This window comes from Azolla caroliniana, unplaced genomic scaffold (genome assembly GCF_043228905.1).
Source record: "Azolla caroliniana isolate FFs.n. ecotype wild unplaced genomic scaffold, voAzoCaro1.0.p SCAF_1, whole genome shotgun sequence".
NCBI lineage: Eukaryota > Viridiplantae > Streptophyta > Polypodiopsida > Salviniales > Salviniaceae > Azolla > Azolla caroliniana.
In genome coordinates this window covers 28,158,504-28,181,982 of record NW_028230436.1, presented here as the reverse complement: position 1 = coordinate 28,181,982, position 23,479 = coordinate 28,158,504, and the positions used below count along the sequence as shown (strand labels likewise).

At 36.8% G+C, this 23,479-nt stretch overlaps 2 protein-coding genes across 6 annotated transcripts; both read left to right on the top strand.

Moving 5' to 3' along the window:
• Positions 1 to 1,901: 1,901 nt before the first annotated feature.
• LOC147869434 (5'-3' exonuclease family protein) lies at positions 1,902 to 7,564 on the top strand. Of its 2 annotated transcripts, none has more exons than XM_087329473.1 (7): positions 1,902 to 2,250; positions 4,075 to 4,248; positions 4,327 to 4,497; positions 4,604 to 4,788; positions 5,432 to 5,723; positions 5,829 to 6,446; positions 6,596 to 7,564. In XM_087329473.1, the coding sequence occupies exons 1-7, from the start codon at positions 2,053 to 2,055 to the stop codon at positions 7,343 to 7,345; spliced, it is 2,388 nt and encodes a 795-aa protein (XP_087185599.1). In that variant the 5' UTR covers positions 1,902 to 2,052; the 3' UTR covers positions 7,346 to 7,564. The 2 variants fall into 2 exon arrangements, with proteins under 2 accessions (XP_087185599.1, XP_087185607.1); XM_087329481.1 differs by having other exon boundaries at positions 2,127 to 2,250; positions 4,056 to 4,248.
• Positions 7,565 to 11,756: 4,192 nt separating this feature from the next.
• Positions 11,757 to 16,180, top strand: LOC147869433 (soluble inorganic pyrophosphatase 1-like). Of its 4 annotated transcripts, none has more exons than XM_087329437.1 (10): positions 11,757 to 11,859; positions 12,218 to 12,271; positions 13,937 to 14,153; positions 14,267 to 14,295; positions 14,462 to 14,527; positions 14,621 to 14,728; positions 14,814 to 14,879; positions 15,259 to 15,379; positions 15,499 to 15,580; positions 15,687 to 16,180. In XM_087329437.1, the coding sequence occupies exons 3-10, from the start codon at positions 14,024 to 14,026 to the stop codon at positions 15,727 to 15,729; spliced, it is 645 nt and encodes a 214-aa protein (XP_087185563.1). In that variant the 5' UTR covers positions 11,757 to 11,859; positions 12,218 to 12,271; positions 13,937 to 14,023; the 3' UTR covers positions 15,730 to 16,180. The 4 variants fall into 4 exon arrangements, with proteins under 4 accessions (XP_087185563.1, XP_087185571.1, XP_087185578.1 ...); XM_087329445.1 differs by lacking the exon at positions 11,757 to 11,859 and adding an exon at positions 11,943 to 12,069; XM_087329452.1 differs by lacking the exons at positions 11,757 to 11,859; positions 12,218 to 12,271 and adding an exon at positions 13,095 to 13,454.
• Positions 16,181 to 23,479: the final 7,299 nt, after the last annotated feature.

Here is a 23,479-nt window from a genome sequence, read left to right as displayed (position 1 = left end):
GCAAAGGTTTTCATTTGGAGTGTTTTGATTGGGGGTTTGCCTTAGGGATTACCTCTAAAGTGACATGGACATGGAACGGCCAATTGTTTCTTTTGCGTTGTTCAAATGGAAGATATTACTTGTCGTTTCATACAATGTATGATTGATTCTCAAATTTAGACTTACATTCCTCAAATTTGGCAAGTTTTATCACAATGTTATTTGACATCTAGACAACATGTGTTTGCACAAATCATACAATTTGACCCAAAATCAGATATGGAGACCGTTTTCCTATTTTTGAGGTATTGAGGATTGCGTTATAATTGGGATATGTGCAATACTTTTGTATTTGATGGTAGATATGGAGTCAAGGCATATCTATGAAATTTGCATGGAGTAATAATGTGACAAATTTCATTATTGGAGCAAATGGAAATTCTTTCCTCAATGGAGTGCTACCCATATCCATCGTGACACCCATTGTAAGTAGTGTTTTTCTTACACATTTATTAATATAATCGTGTGTTTTCACGCCAAAAAGCATGTGTGTGTGAGAGAGAAAGAGAAAGCTCGAATATCTATTGCTAGGGTCCATTTGAGGTTTAATTCTTTTTTATCGATTTATTCCTTAATTGATGCCTATATGCAATAAAATTTGTGTATGTTTCCAAAACATTGAAATTCAAAGGGAATGACAATATTAAAAATTTGCATCTATATGTCCACACATACATAGAACTATTAAGCCTATTAAAATACTAGCATTGCCATCAAACGAGGATATACATTTTCCTATTAGAATATTAGCATTGCCATCAAATGAGGATATACATTTTCCCTCTGCACAAGTTTGAAAGTCTCAATATCACACTTTTTTTGGGTGCAATGTCGCAACGTGTCATCACAACAAAAATTTCCAGAACATCGAGAGCCGCTACTTAGTTCCACTCACGCTTATGGGAAAACGTTCCATTGTTGGTCACATGGGTCAATTACTTTGATCTTTGAGGACGGTAATCTAACTCTCTCTCCCCCCCCCCCCCCCATTGAGATCATGGTCATGGAAAGGGTTGTTGAATACATGCTTAAGATTCAATAATGTCCCTCACATCGACTTCTTAGAATTGCATGGGAAGCAAGTAAAAAGATGCAAAAGACACATAAAAGCAATTTTTTTGTGTTTTGGTTGGATGCAATATATGAAAAAAGGGTTTGGTAAATGGGATGCAACACACTTGCTTCATGATACATCACTAGATTCCTCTATAAATGAGGCCTTTTTGCAACACCAATGTATCATGACGTGGGACAAATGTGGAGACTCACGCTTCACACATTATACTACACATGTTGCACCTAACTACAAAGCCATACTCTTCGTAGAACGAGGAAACCGTACACATCAATACATGTTAGAGCCCATCCCGTTATCCACCATTTGAACCATTGCTTCCATGCGACTCACCTCACATGCATTGCGATGTGAGACGGGGTGTTGGGGCACAAGTGACGAGAGTGATGAACTATGCACACTTTGCCCTAAACAAGTACGAGAGTTTGAGTATCACACTTTGATACAATTGATACAATGCTCTGCCTTTGATCATATTCAACCATGCTTTCCATACATCTTGGACCAAGACCCAAATTTCTCACCTCTCTATTATATACTTCATACATATCTCGTAATTCACTAGATGCCATTGCGGAATGTAGGGATTGAACCCATGACCAACCTTGCCAATTGAACTACATCTATCTAGGCTCTCTCTGTCTCTCTTTCTTTGACACACACACAAGGGTCATGAATGCTGATGTATCATCGGCTTTCACAAGAGGCAGGACATGATGTATGTATATATCTATTATCTATACTGGAAATAGTGTCAATGATGACAAAAATCAATAGAATCTACTATCCTTTTCACCTCTCACTCCTACACCATATTCATGGCAAAGGTAGAGAGAACAATAATACGTCTAGAAGAACAAGAACAAGAAGAAGAGGAGCAGGAGGAGCAGGGCTATGGCCTAGCAAAAGCAAGAAGCCCTACCTGAGCGAGCGAGGCCATGGGATTAGGCAAAGGCTTCTGGGACATGTTAAAACCGTTAGCTCGCATGGAGAGTTTGGAGTCTCTACGGGGGAAGGTGTTGGCTGTCGACCTTTCCTTCTGGATGATACAATTGCTCAGCAGCGTGAAGGGCATCCCCCTTCGCAAACCCCATTTACGCCTCCTCTTCTTCCGGACCATCCACCTCGTCGCAAAGGTTAGTTACTTGTGTATGTTGATAAGAGACCCATGGATGGATAGATAGAAAGGTAATAGATTTTAATTATTTGTCATGGGAGGTCAGATATGGGAGAGACATATGCCCAGTATACTTGAATGGCGTTTGATCTTTAGGTAGAAGATCCCATATGCCTCAAGAGTACCACACAATGGGTTCGGATAGGTCGTGGTTGACAAGCCTTTCCTCACCTAGACTTGGATAGGCCTTGGTAAGATTAGAAATCAGAACCCAAGAATTCACATCTGCCAATAAGATATATAATTTGCTCACTAATGTTCAGTAATGGGGGCAACTCCATTTGGGGTCTCCACAAAGGCTGAGGTCGGTGGAATTCCACGATAGTGATATGCTGGCTTATTAATACTTTTGTATTACAGCCAATGAGACCTGTTTCCATGGGTATTTATCTTGCCTTATAGCACATCGAATTCACCGGAGCATCATTCATCCACAAGATACATTTTCTGGCATACTGAGAGTAGCAAGCTCTGTACAACTACATGTGATGGTTTTTCACTTTCTCCATTTTTTGGGTGGTTGGCATTGTTGGATTATCAGAAATCCATTCATATTATTATCAAGGACGGTCGGCTCCTTGTCATGCAACTATCTCTTTGGTTTCTTTGTTAGACATCAAGTTGTTCTGTGTCTTTTGCAAAGCATACTAATCGATACAAGACCCATCACGAAAAATGTCAAAAAGAGAGAAATGAATAGGTTGTACATAGGAAACCAAAGGTAGGTTGTACAGAGGAGACCAAAGGCTCATGCATTCAATCCTCGTCTTTTGGCAGAGGTCTCTAGTAAATTAGTGCAATTAGTGCGATTTGAACCCAGGTATATGAATTACTAAAAACTTTGCTTACCACCAAAGTAAAAGCAGATAGAGAGAGACAGAGAGAATGAGATCAATAGGCACTCTCTCTAGTAATTTTGTGTGTAAATACGAATGCCATAGTTTGCTAGAGCCATGCAATCTACGTTCATGATACATAAAAAAGGGATATTTATCAAAATATGTTAAAGCCTTCAAAAATTACCAAGAGGTATGCCTCTGTCATATCTACGTTCACATAACGTAAAAAGGGGATATTTATCAAAATATGCTAAAGTCTTCAAAAATTACCAAGAGGTATCTGTTGTATATACAATGCTCTCCTTGTTAGAGAGAGAGAAAGAAAGATATATTAACGTCAACTAGAGACCAAAATCAGCGTATGAGACAGATCATGATTACAAATATGAGTGAATTCATGTTATCCATACTAAAAAAAAAAAATGTCTAGGTTTAGTGACGAATTGTAGAGATGTCCATATTTGTGATGTATGTTTTATGGTTTGCAAGACAATGCACATGATCTGTTTGAAGTAACAACAATAAAATAAAGCAAGATATTGTCACCTTTATGGGAGAAGACCTTGAGTGAGTTTTTTCACAACAAAAAGGATGTCTAAATCCTATTGAAGACGAGACGCAAAAAGTGAGCTGACAGTAATGTGGCTGCGATAGACTAAAAACTGTAGGAGCGAAGACAGTGATCGAGATAATATACAACAAGCAGCATACTCACATCATATTGAAGGCAAAAACATCAAGGAGTCGGGTGATCATAGTGGCTGCAAGATAAGTTAAATATGTACTGTATTTTATAGAAAGACTATACAAAATTCATATATTGGATATTATAGAGGAATATGTGATGGGACAAATTTATATTTGTGAGATTTCGTTTGAAACTAGAGATGCAATATGGACTTGTTAGAAAACTTATCTTATGCAGAGTTTTGTTTTTGATGCAGATCGGTGCATATCCGGTGTTTGTGGCTGATGGAGATCCACCTCCATTAAAATTACAAGTGCGCTTGGATCGCTTCAGCAGGATATCTGGTATACATTTGGATAGTTCTGCAGGAGGTGCAGACAGTAGCAGAGCAAGAAACAACCATTTTATGGAAAATATTAAAGAGTGTGTGGTAAGATTGCTACTTTTGTTACCTTTTTCTCTTTCAAGCTATCCGTCTTATATTTTAAAGCATTGGTTTGTCACTCAGGAATTGCTAGAGCTTCTTGGAGTACCTGTATTAAGGGCTAAGCATGAAGCAGAAGGCCTTTGTGCAGAACTAGAGAAGGAGGGCCTTGTACATGCATGCCTAACACCAGATAGTGATGCATTTCTTTATGGTGCAAGGCATGTCATAAAAAATCTCCAAGCAGATCTAAAGGTATATAGTGCAACGGTCTATTTATATGTTTGGTATTTTGGAAATTATAAAAAAAAGCTTACAAGTGAACAAGAAAAAATCTTATTAGTGAGTGGTTGGATCTTAGGATCCACGCATGGAGTCATATATGATGAGGGACATCGAATCTTTCTTAGGACTGCACCGAGAGCATTTGGTTGCATTAGCACTTCTTGCAGGCTGTGACTATAATGTTCATGGTGTGTCTGGCATTGGTTATCAAAATGCGATACGCCTAATTAAGGAGGTGCCAAAGGAGCAAATATTTGACAGGTGGTTTATATGATTGCTGTTTTCTCCCTTGATTGAAAATTTTATTGTATATAAAGACCATCTAAGTAAGCGTAGTTACTCATCCTTTTGTGGGTAATGCTAAAATATTTTTGTATGAAGACTGCAATTGCAGCTTCTAAGAGTAAAACCACACAATTTTGTTCTGTTTTTTCTGGCTTTTCACTTCACTGAGTTTCCAATAGGACTTTTTAGATATTAATAATTAATTAATTTTTGTATAATGGCTTGAAATGCAGCTTCTAGCAGTAGTTATACATGTTTGTCATTTTCGTTTTCACCTCATATTGAGAGATTTCCTACTAGTAGTATAAGTTACTACTATAAAACATTTTTGTTGTATCGAAGACTTCAGATGCATATTCTAAGGGTAATTGAACATCCTTTTGTTGGTCTTCACCCCATATGACAAGAAAAAATTATCATTCTATAAAGACTTCAGATGCTTTATCTAATAGTGTTTAAAAAGAATTTGTAATATAAATACTTCAGCTGCATCTTCAAAAAGTACTTTCTCATCCTTTTATATGCTGTTTTCTGGATTTTCACCACATATTGAGGGTTCCCATTAATAATAGGAGTTGTGCAAAGACTTCAAATGCATCTTCTAACATTGGTTGCACAGGCTTCGGGATTGGGGGAACGGAAAACATGGATCTGGGACAGAAATGAGAGAATCTGATTGTGGGTTAAGAAGCTGTTATGATCACGAAACTGAACAAGCGGAGGAAGAAAATAGGAACACGCAAAAGAAATTCCACTGCTCCTTTTGTGGCCATTTGGGGACAAAAAAGCTGCATAATAAACTTGGTTGTCAGTACTGTAGGCTGAATCATGGCTCAGATGATTGTGTTGGTGAACAAGGGTGTCGACCAAAAGTTCAAGGCTTTAAATGTACATGTCAATATTGCAAAGAAGTAATGACACTTTTCTATTTATCAATGTTTTTCAAAGGAATACATTCGGTTAAACTGCGTTTTAAGCTGATTGTGTTGTATTGAATGAATACCTTGTTTTGATAGCGGGAAGCGATGAAGAAATATGCCAAACAAATATGTTGGCAAGTCAAAGTGTGTGAGAAAATATTGGCAACTAAAGGGTTTCCTAATGAAGAAATAATTCAGATTTTTATGAATCCTGAACATGACATCTTAGGGGTTGAGGCTAGTGTGAAAGTAGCTCTAGCATGGAAGCATCCTAAATTAGAAGCTCTTGAAAGCTTCCTCGAAGGTCACCTTCATTGGGGTAAGGCCTATGTTCGGCAAAAAGTGTTACCTCTTCTCTCTTACTATTGTTTGAAAGAAAAAGCATCAATGAGGAGCTTGACAACATCACATTCAATCAATCCAACTATCAATGGACTCTATGTTCCTCATTCAATCCAGCGAATCAAAATTTTGTTCTCAAAGCCTCTCTATAGGCTCCGATGGAGACTGACCACAAAGAATGTAGATGATTGGTTAGGATTGAATTCAAGTTATTCTTCTCAGGAGAAAAGATCATCAGATGAGTTAGAGGCGATGGTTTCTGATTTAGAGACAGAGAAACTCGACAATAGTATCATGTTCACCACAGATGAGGATATGATGCTTTTGAAGGAAGCATATCCCGACATTGTTTTGGAGTTTGAGAAAGGGCAGGTATAAATCATTAAGGTTTTATTTTTCTCTTGTCGTTTTTCAGTTTTTTATTTGTGATGGTTTTTCGTTTTTCAGTCTTTTTGCTTGTTGCATGTTGTTCGTTGTTTTTTCTTTGATGATCTTTGATATGAGATGTTGTTGCACCACAGGATGCACGCAAGAATACAAAAAGAGGCAATTCTCGGAGGAAGAAGATACAAGATACCTCGAAAGAACAGCTCACGATCACATCCTTCTTCAAATCAAGAAAGGAAGGAAATATTGCCGATGTTGAGGACCCATGTTGCACTTCTAGTAAAACAGCAATTAGTGAAGGATTCATCTCTAGTCTAGTGGGGAAGATTGCCCAAAGCCAGGTACAAGGAAATGATATTAGCACGAAAAGCATAAATTTTAGTATGAAATATCAGTGCAAAAAGACTGTTCAGAAAGAGGAAAATAATGCCACTCCCAAAAGTAATATACCTGTAATCCATGTTGAAGATAATGATGATGATGATGATCGGGGTGATAAACACGAATTGAATGTCCCTGCCAAGTTTGAGAGGAATGTATTTATGAGTGAGAAAAGAGGTAGTTGTAAAGTATCAAAAATGCCAAATATCATTTATATTGATGATGGGGAAAACGATGAAAGGTTGTATCCATGTAAAGCAAGTAAACTTGGGGAGCATTCACCTAGATCTCCCACGAATAAGAAATGTTCCCCATCCTCTCCAAAAACTCCAGCAGATGAATCCTCTCAATGTATGTATGATACAATCTATGTAGATGCTGCTACTACATCAAAAGCTTGCTTAAATAGTCCCAATCTTCTTAAAGATAATAAGATTGGTTCAGAAGTATTTGAAAATCGACATCGATTGACCCAAGTTCATGCTCGTAGACTTCTGTTTTGACAATGTTGACTTGCTTTTTGATGTATACAATATGTTTTGGTTAGATATCCTTGTAGAATTTAGTTTCTTGTATATATCATTCAATAGTTTAGAAAGAACTTGTCTTGTAAAGTTATCACTTTGCTTGCCAACAGCAAAGAGTTTGTTTGTTGGTTTCAGCTGTGAAGTTGCTTTTTTGATGTGATTGACTATATATAAAATTCATCCCAATTGAAGGCATCTCTTGAGGTATTGTTAACTTTCTTGTTCCTCGAGTCATGTGTTTTTCTTTGAGCTTTCTTGTTCACAATGCACAAGGTCTGTAGTCGTACAAAAAATGCTTGGTATCTTGTGCATAACTTGGTATTTTAATAGTTTTTCAAATTTGTTTTTGAACTACTATCATGATGATTAGCTTTTAAGGAAATTTTCTTTTCCACATAATTCAGAAGTTGGTTAAGAACATAATTAGTTTTGAAGAAAACAAATAATAATGTCTATAAAATTTCACCATAAGCCTGAGAGTTTGTGGATAAAAGCCAAATGGTAGAGGTAGAAACAAGGCTAGGAAATACAAGGAAGAGTGGGAGGCATAGGGCCACGCCAACAACCAAGAACATCAATTTAAACAGTTGAAATAGAACCCCAAAATCTCAACATGAACATGAAAGGCAAATCATGGTGGCATTGAAGCAAATTGTAAAAGGTAAAATGATAACATGAATATTAAGAGCATCATGGAAACCAACAATAATTGTTGTAATAGGAAAAGATAGAGGTGGTCTAATTGACAAAAGTGTAGAATGGCAGGAGAAATCCAATCAAGGAGTACACAGATATGTAATGGGAACCAAGGAGTACAAAGATATGTAATGGGAACGATGCTTTCTATTAAGTACCTATGATGCACTCCATTTCTACACCGTCCAATGGCATGGCCCATGGGCATAGAAATCGGCACAAGTGATGAGCTCATTACATGGGAAAAAGAGATAGGCCTTAGTAATCACTTAGAAAAGCCACCTTTAGCCTTTTACTAGCTTGTTATTGATAACCTCACTTTATAAATATATTTTAATCTCTTAATCTTTCTCTCTCATTTCTTTCGCCTAATATTCACTAAGTTTTCAGTTTTAAGTACTCTGAGTATGTGGCTTTGCTTACTTGTATTTTCTAATAATTTAGCATCATTTTATGTGTGATTAAGTCTTTAAAGCAATGTATGTGTATCTAAGCTATTAGTGAGTGCAATGATGTTTAAGCTCGATTAAACTATTAGCACTACCATTAGCAAGTTAAAGGATGGTTTGACACTTGTTCGTACACATGTCCCTGACATTAGAGTAGATGCAGGTTTTATGTTGTCTTATTATCGAATGTGTACAAATGGTTTCCCTTGGTGAAGAAATGAGTTTGGGAAGAATTGTTTAGGTGCCATGTATATTTTGGTACCATTATAAGGAACCTAGCGCAATGCCCAAAGCTTAGGGTAGAGTTTTGTGTAAATTCTTGTGGCTAGCATCAACTATCAAAAGATCAAACACTTCATCGAGATCATCTCAATCGTGGCCGATTTGCCTCTAACACCTAACACCAAATAATCTTGATGATATAAGATTGACTTGCAAGTTGCGCTTGTAATATAAGGTCAATTTACCCTAACGAGTAATGCGTCTTCCTTGTAATACAATGAATGTCACATGTAGAGTACAAAAACCAACTCTTTCTAGGCTAGAAATTCAAGCTACAATTAGATATGAAGATTGATTTGTTGTTGCAACACAATATCAACTCATCTCTAAGATTCAAGGCTCTTAGAAGGGATTCATGCAACTCTCTCACTCACCTTTGAGAGAGCATGCCCTAAACCTCACACCCACTATGGAGTGGTTCGACCTAAGGTTACACCTTACTAGGCATTGAGTTAAAAAAGGATAGTGTGTTTATGAAGGAATGTTGTTTTGCACAAGTGTAATGTGCATTGGGAGGTTATGAAATCACACCATATGCTTGCTAATGCTTATTGTGTCCTTAACAACGTACATGATTAAACGAGGTCAACACGGTTGCTTACAATATTTTTCTCATCATATTGTAGGAGAGTCAGGCAAACACTCACCCAAGTGCTAGTAGCGTGGGCAACTATGAGTTTCGATCATCGATTAGGAGTGCTTCAACATCATGACTTCCTCTCTTTCTCACAAAGGCCTAAAGAGGTTATGTTTCTAATACATACTTTTGGAATAATGCACTTAATCACTTAGACCAAATGATAACCAATAAGGGAAATGCAATGAAATCACAAAGATAGTTATTGACAAACAACTACTTTATATCCGTGCTTACCATAAAAAATGAGTAAATTAGGTTTATGAGAGGGTGAGTGCTCAAGTTATAGTTGAAAGAAAGAAAGATACATTCAGTTTTTCTGGGAAAAAGAAAATAAATAAAAGAAAGAGAGATATATTAAATTATTAATGTCTCTTTTTTTTTCTTCCAAAAACATCTACTTCCATTATTAATGTCAAAATAAAATAAATATTACTAACTAAATATCAAAACAATTAAAAATAGTGTATTATGCTATTTTGCCTCTATACTTATTTTACAAATAGATTTTATAATTTACAATGATGACCCTTTTAGTGATATTTCCTCCTAAGGTTTTCTAAGGCCCACTTCATCTCATGTTTTTTGTGTGTGCCTTACCGACATGTTTAGCCCTCAAGGGACAAGTGTGCAACCTATGTTTAACATGCGGAAAAGTTGGATGTATACAAAAGTGTTAACTGAAAAACAATATATACACATAACAAAATGAACAAAACCTCATAATTCAAGTCTAAATCTTATCATTCATCACAGGACTCATTTTTCATTACATTACGAATCCTTCTGATATTTATGTTCTATGAAATCAAATGTTTTTCTTTAGTTTATAAAAGGAAAATAATCAAAATTCGGTGTAAATGAATGGCAATAGAAACATAAAAACATTGAAATCCTTGTAGAGGAAATGAGAACTTAAAAGGAAGCACATTTCAATATGGAAAGTTGACTATATAGGTATGGGAGGATTAGGGGTAGAGTTGCAAAAACAAACACTATTTCGGCACCTCTTTGATTTGACAATGACATAAAAAATCTATGAGTGTACAAATAATGTTGAGGCCTCACATAGTAATAATTAAACATTAATTTGCCTCAGGTAGGCTAAGTATGACCAAGTTGTGAAAGTGTGATTCTTGACTTTAAAATTTGAGTGAGAACGAAAGTCGATCTACCTCAAATAGTTTAGGGTGTGTATTAATAGGATGCGAAATTTGGAGATGTCTATTCGTAAAATTGTTTCAACAAATTCCAATTGTAAGCTCCATGACAAAGCAATGCAGACATGTTCGGTGGTAGATTAGACTACACAACTCTCCCTTGTTTGTATGTCACGTCAATATAGTTTGGGAGAATCCGTAGAGAGTTGAAATATGATTTATTTGTCTTATGGGGTAGTTGATTTATATTAGTTGGTAGTGATGTAAAGTGATGGACACTTTATTAAATTTGCATCACAAATTTGTTAGCATGGAAATGGGCATGCAAATGCACATAATCATGATGTTAAATGACATAGGCCACTCAATGAGCACATTGCAAAGAATCATTAATAGGGTAGAGGTCCACGCAAGCAAATAAGTTGACAGTATGTCAATGTGAGGCACGACCTGTACATGCTAGGCGAAGCATATAACCAATCCTTGGTTTTGTTGTTAAAGAAGGAGCCACTACCGACACTACCATATGTATTCACCAATAGATACTTTCTTTATAAGCACGATGTGGGCCGACATTATAATGGACAACCAGCAATGAAAGGTGCCAAGAATACCTTTGTTTTTTCATTCTTCTTTTTGGAAGTGCATACGAGAAAACAACACACAACGGAAAACTCAACGACGGACGACGATACATTAGAACATTATATATATATATATATATTGGTTTCTAAAAATAATTTCGGAAAAGCAACCAATATGTATATATATAGTTTTTAAAAATAAAATAAAAATAAAAATATTCAATTCGGAAAAGCAATAATGAAAATAAATACTTCCCCGTAATTTTGTCCGGTGGCTGCGCTTTGCTGCTTATTTATTATTGCTCCGCATATTATTATTTTTATTTAAATTGTCAATTTTGGTTTCTTTTTAAAATTTAAAAAAATTAAGATTTCCGCGTGACTGTGTGAAAAGTTCGAACCTCCCGCCAGCGATGGCGGTCTAAATCAAAGCCCCCACGCCACATGAATCTGCCACAGACAGCAGAAAGACCCCAAGATTAAAGAAAATTGGCCACCACCAACAGCAACAGGTTAGAGGTTTAGGGTTAGGGTTAGGGATTGCTCACCTGTCATCTGCTGTCCTTCTCCTTCTCCTTCTCCTTCTCCTTCTCCCCCTCCTCCTCATATATGCTTCTCCTTCTCCTCCATCTTCGTCACATCGTGGCTCCCCAGTGCTGATCACGTTGCCAGACTTCCTAAGGTATTGCGAATATTCTCCTATTCCTTCCCTCATCGCAACTTATGCTTTTCTTTTCTCGTGTTCTAGTATTCTTCTTAGTCCACAAAAAGGTGCATACCCTTTGACACTTTCGGATACTCTCTGAAGGATTCAAAAGAGGTTTCTTGCTGTGATAAGACACATTCCTATCCTTCTGAATCATTCTCGCTAGGTCTCGTGTTTCAAGTCACAGTTAAGCCCGCTCATTAAGTCTCATGGCGCTATATACCTCTGCTTGCGCGTGTTATTTATCATATATTGCATTGGTCCAGTATGATGCACATTCCTTACACCTGGTTGCATATTCTGATCGCTGTATAAACGTATCTTCTTTGTTCAGATCTCCATTGTTGCTGAGCTCGTGAGTCAAGGCGGAGAACGATATAATCACAAGGTTAGAATGATTTTAGAATATATTCTTAGCCTTTTCAAAATCAAACACAAAAAATGAAAATTTGAACATACAATCATAACCCGATTTCCTTTCTAAACGAAGCTGAATGCCATTTCCTATTTGAATTTTCCTTAGACCTGGTTGCATATTCTGATCAATATGTCTTATTCTCAAATTTTCCTATTTGGAAACCTCACGATATCAAACAGAAAATCAAGTAGCTGAATGTTTTCGAATTTCTGAAACTTCTGGGTTCTTTCTGCATCCTATGTAATTCTTCTGAATACTAGTGTCTTGTTCCGTTTTGCAGTTTCAGTGCATTAGTTTTAATATAACCATATCTGAATGTTTACACGATCTGATCAGAGATCGCCACGTCATCGTCTTACGTCATTGTTTAGTTCTCTGATCATCCTTTATTTACAGGAATTTTGAAATATTAGGTCATGTCAGGCCAGATTTCATTCCTTCATATCTAACTTTATATCCTACCCAACACCAGTTTCATTCATGAAATGGCTTGGCTTTTCTACTCCGCTCACTGCCTAGTGCTTTCGCGAATTCCATATCACATCGTCATTGTTCAGATCTGATAGAGATGTTCCTTAAAGATTACACATTTGTTGTCACAAACCTTTTTCCGTTCATATCGTCTATAGGAAGGACATCTAAGCATTTGCAAGTTTCTCTCCCAAGTTATATATCCAAGTTATATATGTCCTCATTACATTATTTGCGTCTTCTTATCACTTCTTTATGTTTATTACTAAGTGATATTGTCTTCTTTATGTTTTTCTTGTTGACGTAGTTCTTACTATTACACCGGATCTGCCTGTATAGTTAACGTAACGTAGAGGTTGCAGAAAAACTTGTAAAATATTGCACTCTATTTTGAAAAGCTTCTATGTAGAAATCGTTACAGCCAAGTTACGGTCTAGAAAACCTTCACTTGTCGGAACTATCTACTCTGTCAGACTGCACGTCGTTAGCACCTGTTTATATATAATAACAATTTCATTTTCAAGCCTCACTTTTTTCCTCTTATACGCTTCCTTTTTCCAATATTTTCCTGTTGTTTTTTCTATGATAAGTAACCTTTGTGACATAAATACATAGATATGGTACGTCTGCAATTTAGATCTTCACGTTTGTGATTGGTTTGCTAGGTGGATTCTTTTCTCAGGTAATAGCGCGTAATCAGTACAGGGTAGTCCAATACCACTCTTATTTTTCACGATAACTAACTTTTCTAAGAATAACGCATTCCCAGTCCGTATTATATCCGATATTTAGATATCGGGATGATCTGTGACCAGTTTGCTACTTTTCTGCATTACGGAGATATGGATAACAATTACTGTTAGGATTCAATATATTTTGTTACGTAACGGTGTCAATCAGAAGATAGTCTGGATCATTTTATTGATGAGAAGATCATCAAATGTCCCTTTTTCCGTTATGTTTTGTGTGAATCTGGCTCTGCAAGTTTACAAATGAGGCAAAGGAACTACGAAATTATAGATCTGAAGCAGATACTAGTATAAACTTCCCTACACATCGTTTTATTTTACCTGTATTTCCTATTTAAGAAACTTCCTACTTTCTCCTAGCGACTATAAACATGCAGTATGGATTAACTTGTTTTTTTATGATTTGGATTATTAGTATACAAGAGGTAGAAAGTGAATTTATTGCTTTGAGAGGAAGTTCATCCTAATCTATTGGTTAAGAATAGTCAAGTGCAAAAAGAGAATGACTGCAATGTCTCCGGTTAATGGCAACGGAACGCACAAGAAGCCACATCCTCCCCTAAATGAACGCATTCTGTCATCTCTTGGTCGCCGATCTGTGGCAGCTCACCCATGGCACGATGTTGAAATTGGTAAATAGATCTTGACTTGCCTTTTTTCGTTTGCAATTATTTTATAAATACTCTGTCTAGCCTGGCTATTCTAAATGATCTTCTTCTCATTTGTAAAATTATTACCTTTACAGGACCCCAGGCTCCGTCCATTTTCAATTGTGTAAGATTTACGTATAATTAGTTGTCAAATAAGAAATAGAATTATTTTCGAAATTGTAATGGTTACTCATAAGAAAAACAAAGATCTGTTTTAAATAGTTGCTAACATAAACGTTTGTTGGACATGTCTATGCATACTGCTGTGCTAAAAAGTGGCCTTGCTTCAGGTTGTTGAAATTAGTAAAGGAAGCAAAGTCAAGTATGAACTTGACAAGAAAACTGGCCTGATTATGGTTAGCGACTGATGCTCTAAACAACTTTTCATGAAGTGATTTCTGTTGATTTGCCGCCATGTATGCTTTTTTTATAATTTGATCTCTCTGTAGGTTGATAGAATTCTGTATTCTTCAGTTGTGTATCCTCACAATTATGGGTTTATACCACGAACCCTATGTGAAGACAATGATCCTATGGATGTCCTTGTTATCATGCAGGTAATTATTTTGTTTTGTACAGTAAAACATTTTTGCTGTCTATTTCCAATTTAAATTACTCATGGACCTTGTGTTTTTTCCACAGGAACCTGTCCTTCCTGGGTGTTTCCTTCGAGCTAGAGCGATCGGGCTTATGCCCATGATTGATCAGGTATTTTTATCTGTATATACATGCCTGCTCAATGGTGTGAATTTATTGATCTGGATTTAGTTGCAATAGAATTGGATTGCATGATTTGATTTGGAGTTTGTTGCTAAGTTGATCCTGATTCCTCTAGTTCATGTCTAATCAAGATTCCATTATTGTTGAGTTGGATTGTATATTCATGAGTTCATGCGGTATTGGAACTGAGTGACTGTCACCTTTTTAGCAGCTTTGAAACCGATTTAGATTGTAAATTCATGATGTTTGATAAATATTAGAGAATTTACAAGAAATTAACACACTAATAAAATCGTTTTGATTCCATTTTTGAGGAACATAAGGTATGGGACCATATACTAAAATTTTGACTGTTTGAACTGATTAGGGTGAAAAGGATGATAAAATCATAGCAGTTTGTGAGGATGACCCTGAGTTTAGACAATGCAAAGACATAAAGGATCTCCCACCTCATCGATTGGCTGAGATCAGGCGTTTTTTCGAAGACTGTATGGTTCCTTTTGTAAACATATATAAAATATCTTCAGCTTCTTTATTTGCGCTGAGAGAGTGCTTTTCACTATAGTTGCATATTTGAGTGTAAATTCAGATTGTATTTTATTATCAGATAAGAAGAATGAGAACAAAGAAGTTGCAGTGAACGACTTCCTTCCAGCAGAACAAGCATGTGAAGCAGTGAAACATTCAATGTAAGATATCCTTTTTTCTTCTTAAAATTTTGAATTTTCATGTTGTATTGGAGAAAGTATGTATATGTGAAATATTGGGTCTTTTTAATGATTGGTTTAACTCCAGGGATCTCTACGCTTCTTACATTGTTGAAAGCCTTAGGAGATGAAACGACAGAGGGCAACAAGCATGGTGAAACAAGGAACTGCATAAAGTACTAAACAAGATCCATGATGTCAAAATGAGGATACATCTGCATGGTTGATTGCAGAAAAGAACTCTGATGATGATGACGACGATGATGAAAGAGTACAAGGACGACTAATTAGGTTGTAAAGATATGGTTTTTGTCGCATGCCTGCATATTGATGCATTCATACCCTCCAACAATATATATAAATATATAGTCTCTATTCCAGAGACAAGATAGATTATTACTAAAAGCCCTAATTTTGATTACTTAGCAGATTTTTTATTATTAAGCCCCCCCTTATTGATTTATTTTTGAGTCTGGAGCTCTCACTGAATTATTTATTTTTGAATATGGAGCTCTCACTGAATTATTTATTTTTAAATCTTATCCCATAAGATGTACAATCTATTGATAAGATTTCTTTTCTCTTCATGTCCTGCTTCTGTCTATTCTTTGATTATGCTTCTGCAAATTTCTCAAAGTATAGTCTGTAAACAGAGAATGTGTGATGTAAAGAAAGTTTGCAGCATCCATTAGCAAGATGCCATATGTATCATGAACAAGATGGCCCACATCCATGGACGAAACAGTAAAAACCATAGGTAATTTTGGCGTGTATGACCCATGTTAATACTCAACGACATGAGCAAGGAGAAGCGCTTTCTTAGATGTAATTGGAAGTAGTCTACATAAAAGCTATTCTCCATAAGAGCTAGGATACCTTAATCTGATTGTACAGATAGCATTCGTGTATGGTATATCTCGAGGTAGTTCTATGTCATTCAACTTTTCCCATTGATGCATAGCTCCATTGACAATATGTTGAGGAGACAATCTAGACACATGATGGTATGGTATGGCATATTTAAGCTTGAAGGGCCATGTTGCAATATCAAGCTCAACTGTCTAGTATATATGATTTCATATGTAGAAGGCGCATTTGTGTGGACACACAAATGGATGATGTGTCCACACAAGTGGATGATGCCTAGGTGTGGACGATGCCAATGTCAAACACATTGGCCTCTCACCATCCCCCACTCATCCCACATATATTTGGAATGCACTTAATGGATGCAAAACCATCCTAATAAATGTTCTCAATTGCCAATACCTAATTGCCCCTCCCATCAAGGTTTAATGAAACGGCCCAATTCTAAACAATGTCTCACTACAACATTCTAGACAATTCTAAACGATGTCTCAATATGGAATATTATGAAAGGTGACAATTCAAGACATTAAAGAAAAGAGCAAAACCATTCATAACGGATGCTAGCACGACATATTATAACTTGGGATTTTGCAGCAGGGCTTGTAGCTTCATCCATCTGTAAACAATGTAATGTCAAGAGCCAATGCAGACTTAGATAGCATGGTTGAATACTACATATCACACATGCATAATGCAAAATTTGTCTCCCTTTCTCTATGGAGCTTCTGAATTCACTCCGAGGGTAGCATCAAAGTCATAATGTTGGGAAGACCCAAGTTCAATCTCCGGATGGGGTTGGGTCCCATCACATAGATCACATTCATCTCTAGTGTGGTGTACTCTGCATGAAAGGAGAATTTATAATGCATCTACCCATCTCTGTCTCTTTCTCTCTCTCCCTTAATTCTAAGAAAGAAGGCAAACAGTCCAATAGTAAAACACACTTGTACACACTAACCAACCAAATAGGGTGGATGGCCCCCAATACACAAAATCTTGATTAGCAAGAGTGAATGGTTACATTAAATGATTGTTGGAAACACAAGGAAGTGATGATGGGGGTGGTGTTGGTCTTGTGGGTCTTGTTGTTGTGAGGAGGATACGTTGATGGTGATGATGATGGTGATGATTGCAGAGGAGGAGGTGTAGCACATGGGAGGTAGTGTTGTGTGTTACGCTTGCGAGGTGCCGGCACGCACGCTTCAGCTTCGTCACAATGATTGATCCACCACTAGCACTTCTCTTCATCTTTTGCTTTTGTTTTTGTTTTAAATGCTTTTGCTTGGAATCCATAGATGCATTTGATGTGCCTCTCATCAACAATGGTGCCACCACTATTTCACTATCATCATCATCTTCTTGTTCTTCTTCTACATATTCTTCTTCTTCTTCTTCTTCGCAAACAGTTCGTAGCTGATGGCCTCCATGGCTTGCAGCCGATCTTGCTAAGCCATTATCACCACCCATCCTTTTCATGAACTCAACATCACTCAAATTCTCCATCCAAGACCTGTTGTTAATGACCACATGATTACAAGAATGATCCAGCATTGCATTCACCGACATGTAATGCTTCTCTTCCTCCACACACACATCAATCCCACCGAACCACCTCAACATCCTTGAGCTGTAATTCTTGTCACAATCTGTCGTCACCGTCGTATGCTTGTTCGTACTAGTCTTTCATAAACATCTCGATCTCATTATTTCTGATCGTTGGAGTTGTCATTGTCGCGGCGCTAGCTTGATTGTTTGCTCGCACTGATCTTTCAAAAACATCTTTGTGTTATCATCAAATACATTCTTGTACTTGAGCACTGGGATAGGACTCTTTGTTGCCACTACTCTTTCACCATGGTTACATCAGATTCATATTATCTATATCTATAAAGCTATATTAGACACTGTTCATATCAATTGAACATCTCCACTCCCTCTCCTCCTTGTACTATGGAACCCCCAATGATGATGATGATGATCATTAATATTATTAGCATTTTCGTATGCCTTACTTGAACCATTTTGAAGTTTAATCTCCACCCTCCACCTTTACATCATCATGTTATTGAATGTATCTACACCTTCCACCTCTATTCCCTTCTCCCAAGGGGCCTCCTTTTTTGGGATACCATTCTTCTTCTACCCATCATTTTCACTACAAACATTTCATCATTTTACCACCTCTCACACACTCACTCCCTCTATTTCAATGTCCCTTGAGTCCTTCCATAAACTCTAATTACACACACACACACACACACATGTGTGTGTGTGTGTGTGTGTGTGTGTGTGTGTGTGTGTGTTGGTTTCAAGGAGCCATTTTTAACTTCCTTTGGTCACCATACTCTAGGCATATTCAAATGTAACATGGGAGTTGGTTACACAGGCATCACACAACCAATAGTCACCTTGAAGAGTTAAAGACTTGCTCACCACCCTTGTAAATGAATCATTTTATTCCCATGCTTTGAGCATAAACATGTTGAACCGGGGCTATATATCTCACAATCTATATCTCTCGAAACTCTACTACATCCATCAGAAGTAAATCCTTTTCACTTCATTATACCACCATCTTCTAGGCATCCAAATGCTACATGGGTTTATATTTTACATTTTTTATAAACAAAACTACACCATAGTTTCCATTACGGATCCAATAAGTGTATACAAAGCATACAATGATACAGTCTAGTGGTGTTTGTTCATCTTTAAAGGCAAGTGGAACGATTTGTTCGTCTTTGTGGAGAGAAATGACAAAATGATTTGGCAATATGTACCCCTTCCATAGGTGGAGTTTTGGTTTCAATTATGACAGTGGGGATATACCTTTTCTATGTTATCTTACCCTCCACATGACCTATTTTTGTTATTACAAAAAGAGTTTATTATGGACATGTCGGATCATAAATCAACCATTTAAACATTCTTTGTTCAACGTCATCTTTTAAGTCAACAAATGTTTCAAGGGTGTTATATTTTATATAACCTAGTTACCACAAGAGTTAGAAGCTTACTTTATTTTACATGACCTATATAATTACAACAATACTCAAGACCTTCTTTAACGTTATCGATGCTTTATTTTATTTATAGACATTGCTCGAAGCTAATGCATGCATCTTCTTTGGCAATGAGCCCATTTGTTATAACTTCGAAGTGTTTCCCAAACCCATTGGAAACGCACCAACATGTTGTGAAGTTTCGAGCATATTTATATTAGTAACATCTAAACAAATATGCCCAACCTTCGATTGTTCTAAAGCACAATCATTCCAAAGAGACTTCTTTTATTTCCCATATTCAAAATTCAAATATATACGCCATTGCCATGACTTTTAGGAAATCTAGAGAGATCACATGAGTATTCCCAATACAATATTGGATCATGACTCTAATAGTACCATATACTTTTCTTGAAATTCAGCGTTATATATGAATATACATAATAATGTATATAAACATCACAAGGGAAATTATGAAAACACACTTTTGAATGAGCTCTACACATTTGCCATACGTTGCCTACAACACATAAAGTTATGAACCATGATTGAATGCGTTTACCAAGGAACGCACAAAGATGTTGCTACAATCAATAACTCTTAATAGTTTGTGGTTTCGGATATTATTTTACGTCGACCCCTAAATCTAACACTACTTTGCTCATTTGGCTAGTGATGCTTTTAATACACAATGTTCACATCAGGTCATTATAGTCACAACCAAATATGATGGCCCAAAATGAACAAAGTGACATATGAATACACCTACAAATCGATGACCTCATTCATACTCTTTATAAGCCGACACTATTCTTTTCCTTTTAAACGGCCATTTGAATAGAAGCAATTAGGGTATAAGGCTTACATTTTGGAGGCTCATAAGGGTCCCTTCATTAGCAAGTGTAGTAGAGATGATCACTACTTCCCCTCACATTCAATTCCTATCCACCTCACCCTACTAGGCCATTTAGCTATTATAGTGACCCACAATATGTACGCCATGCCCCCTAACAAATTCAATTACATACCCAACAGTCCTGGCCGTAAACGGAGGATACGAAGCACTGCAGATATCAACCCTTGCGGTATTGTGTCTAACGCATTAAGTAACCCGCATGCGAAGCACACTCACAAGAAGGAATCTCAAGTTTAGAGTTCTAGTCTATATGAACTTAAAGAACCTCTTTACAGTTTGAATTCTTTCCCAATATCAAAGCTTATTGATACCCAACCTTTGGGTCTACAACTCCATATGCTTGGGGCTTTTCAGATTAGGTTTTACTTGCACTTCGCACTATTATTTCTTTTTCTCACACAAGAAGTGGAGCATGTGGTTAACATATCGTGTGGATCATAGGATTCTTCGAAGACTATTGTAACTGGTGGCATCTTGATCTTACCTAAACCAACAATTTGAATTCTGGTTTATAGAGTTGATGACTTCCTTCAATCACATATAAGCTTTTTACAATAGATAAGACATGTTTTCACAATGAACACATCCAATTGTCTTCTTAGATACAATTTTGAGAACACGAATCAAGTGCAGTTCTAAAGAGGTGCAACGGTTGAGAGACAATGTCAACGTAAACATGGATTACTTGCAATTTTCCAATATTTGATTCAAAGATTAAAGGGTATAGGAATTACATCTCTGACCATTCTGGACACAGAGGCACTTCAAAATCTAACCATATCAGACCTAGGTGCCACAATGTATATTTCGAATTCGTTAAATAAGTGGTTTCCCCCTTCAAATGAAACCATAGCATGAATCCGTCGACTAATCAGAACTACAAACATGAGAAACGATTCATAGCCACCGAGATGAGCCAATTTTTTCCTTGATCCAGGGAAAACATCTAAAATTGCATTGCAACACTTTAAAATAAAAGCATATTAATGAAATATGCTTACAAAATGGAAAGATAATTGAATAGAGAGATAACGAGCTCCATCAAAATAAAATGAATTATTGGATAGTGTCATAATGAGCTCCGTCAAAATAAAATGAACATAAGAGTATACAATATACAAAGACTGAAATTTGTGATACTGCATATACAAAATTAAAACAATATGAGCTCCACCAAATTACCAATACAGAGAGTATACAAATGACATTTTCAATTTAGTATATACAAAACCAAGCGATTACTGATGGTTCAACTGAATTGACATATTGATAATACGTCGCTCTGACAGAGTTATGTCACAGTAGTTACGCAGACATTTGCAAACTCTCGAAAACGCAATCAACTCCCATCAGCATCTCCATCTCTGAAGATATGATTACCTCATTACCTAAAACACAAGTTACCTCAATAACAACATGTCCCTCTGTATTCAAAAGTGACACGGAGACAAATCATGAATATGAAGTCATCTAAGCAAACCTAGAGATAGGTTTTCTAAATACTCTAGTTTGAGCTAAAACATCAAGAATTAAAAGAAAAACTTATCGAGGGTTCCTGAAATAATACAAAATTGATTCAGCGTTAAGGTCTGAAGTACATAGCTCTCTATAATATTATTCAAGCACTTTCACAAAGATGATAAATGAATGTTTCCCGAGGCTAAATCCATATACACAATGCCTGTTAGTATTTATACGTCACGTGCTGAAACTGCCTAACGACATTGATAACAACTTTAATTATATGGAAGGCTACTTCCAGTAAATTAATTCTATTTTATTTTGCTCAGAACTTCTTAGAGGGTTTGCGACCCACATGCGGACTCTCCATGCGAGGATGGATTCCATCGGGAAGCAAAAACAAGATTTTCCTCATAGCCAAACACAGGTATGGAATAAGAAATGTTTCACGAAAGGGTAACCAATCAAACATGAAAAGCTTTCCGTTTGTCACGATGATCCAAACAAAAAAAAAAAAAACCTAGGCTTTAGAGACGTAGGGAGTATATGCAGAATAGTGAACCCTAGGAGCTTTCAGCTCTCATCCTAAGGCTTCTGTAACTGCAAACAAGCAGAAACAAAGGAAAAACAAAGAGAGCGAGAGAGAAGGAATTTCGAGAAAGAGGAAGACAGAGAGAGAGAGAGAGAGTATAACGAAATCGTCAGCACTCTCTTCGCCAACCTTCCCTCCTACTCTACCTTTCCTTCCTCCTGCTGCTCCCATCTTCCTCTTTCCTGCTGGTCTTGCTGTAAGCAGAGAGTCTGTGAGCCTTTAGTGTGGGGTGGAGCAGGGAAGAGAGAAGAGAGGGAGAAGCTTCTACTCGCCACAGCCACCGTCGTCTGCATGATCGTTGGGGCGAAATAGGGTTAGCAGATGGAAGTGATCAGTCGGATCTCGCTGTGAAAACCTAATTCAAGACGAGAGGGACCACTGAACTTTGAAGAAGGAGCAGGTTAGAGGATAGATAAAAGAGATGATAGAAGGTGTGAAAATTGCTCAATTTACAAAACTGGCCTTGATCAAATTACAAAACTGGCCTCGTAATGTCTCTGAATTTCCAGAACTGTGCTCTACTTTAGCCTTGTTCTTTACTAAGGACTCTTTACTACCTCTTCTTCTTCTTCTTCTTCTTCTTCTTCTTCTTTGTATTTGGGGGGGGGTAGGAATAAATACATATGTACATAGGTACATATATGTACATGACATGCCTCTACATATATGCTATTTAGATACCTGCACACGTATGTGAGACTGTTAAGTACCATTCGAGCACTTGATTGAAGATCAACAATGTGAGATAATCACCGATGCGAGTAAGTTTAGATTAGTCCACACTTCCATTTACAAGTTTAAGTTATTTACAATTATAAGGTTTATAACTTGAGGTTGGCTATGGGAAGAGATGTTGTTATAGGGGACGGTTTACAATGACAAAGAACCCATACGTCATGTTTATGGTTTCAATTTTATAGTTATTATCCGACAATGTTATAATATATATATATCTCGCACACTTGGGATGATATAAAGGTTTAGAGATGTTATGGTTATACCCTCCCACTATGGTAGAATCTATCGCCTTATTTGAA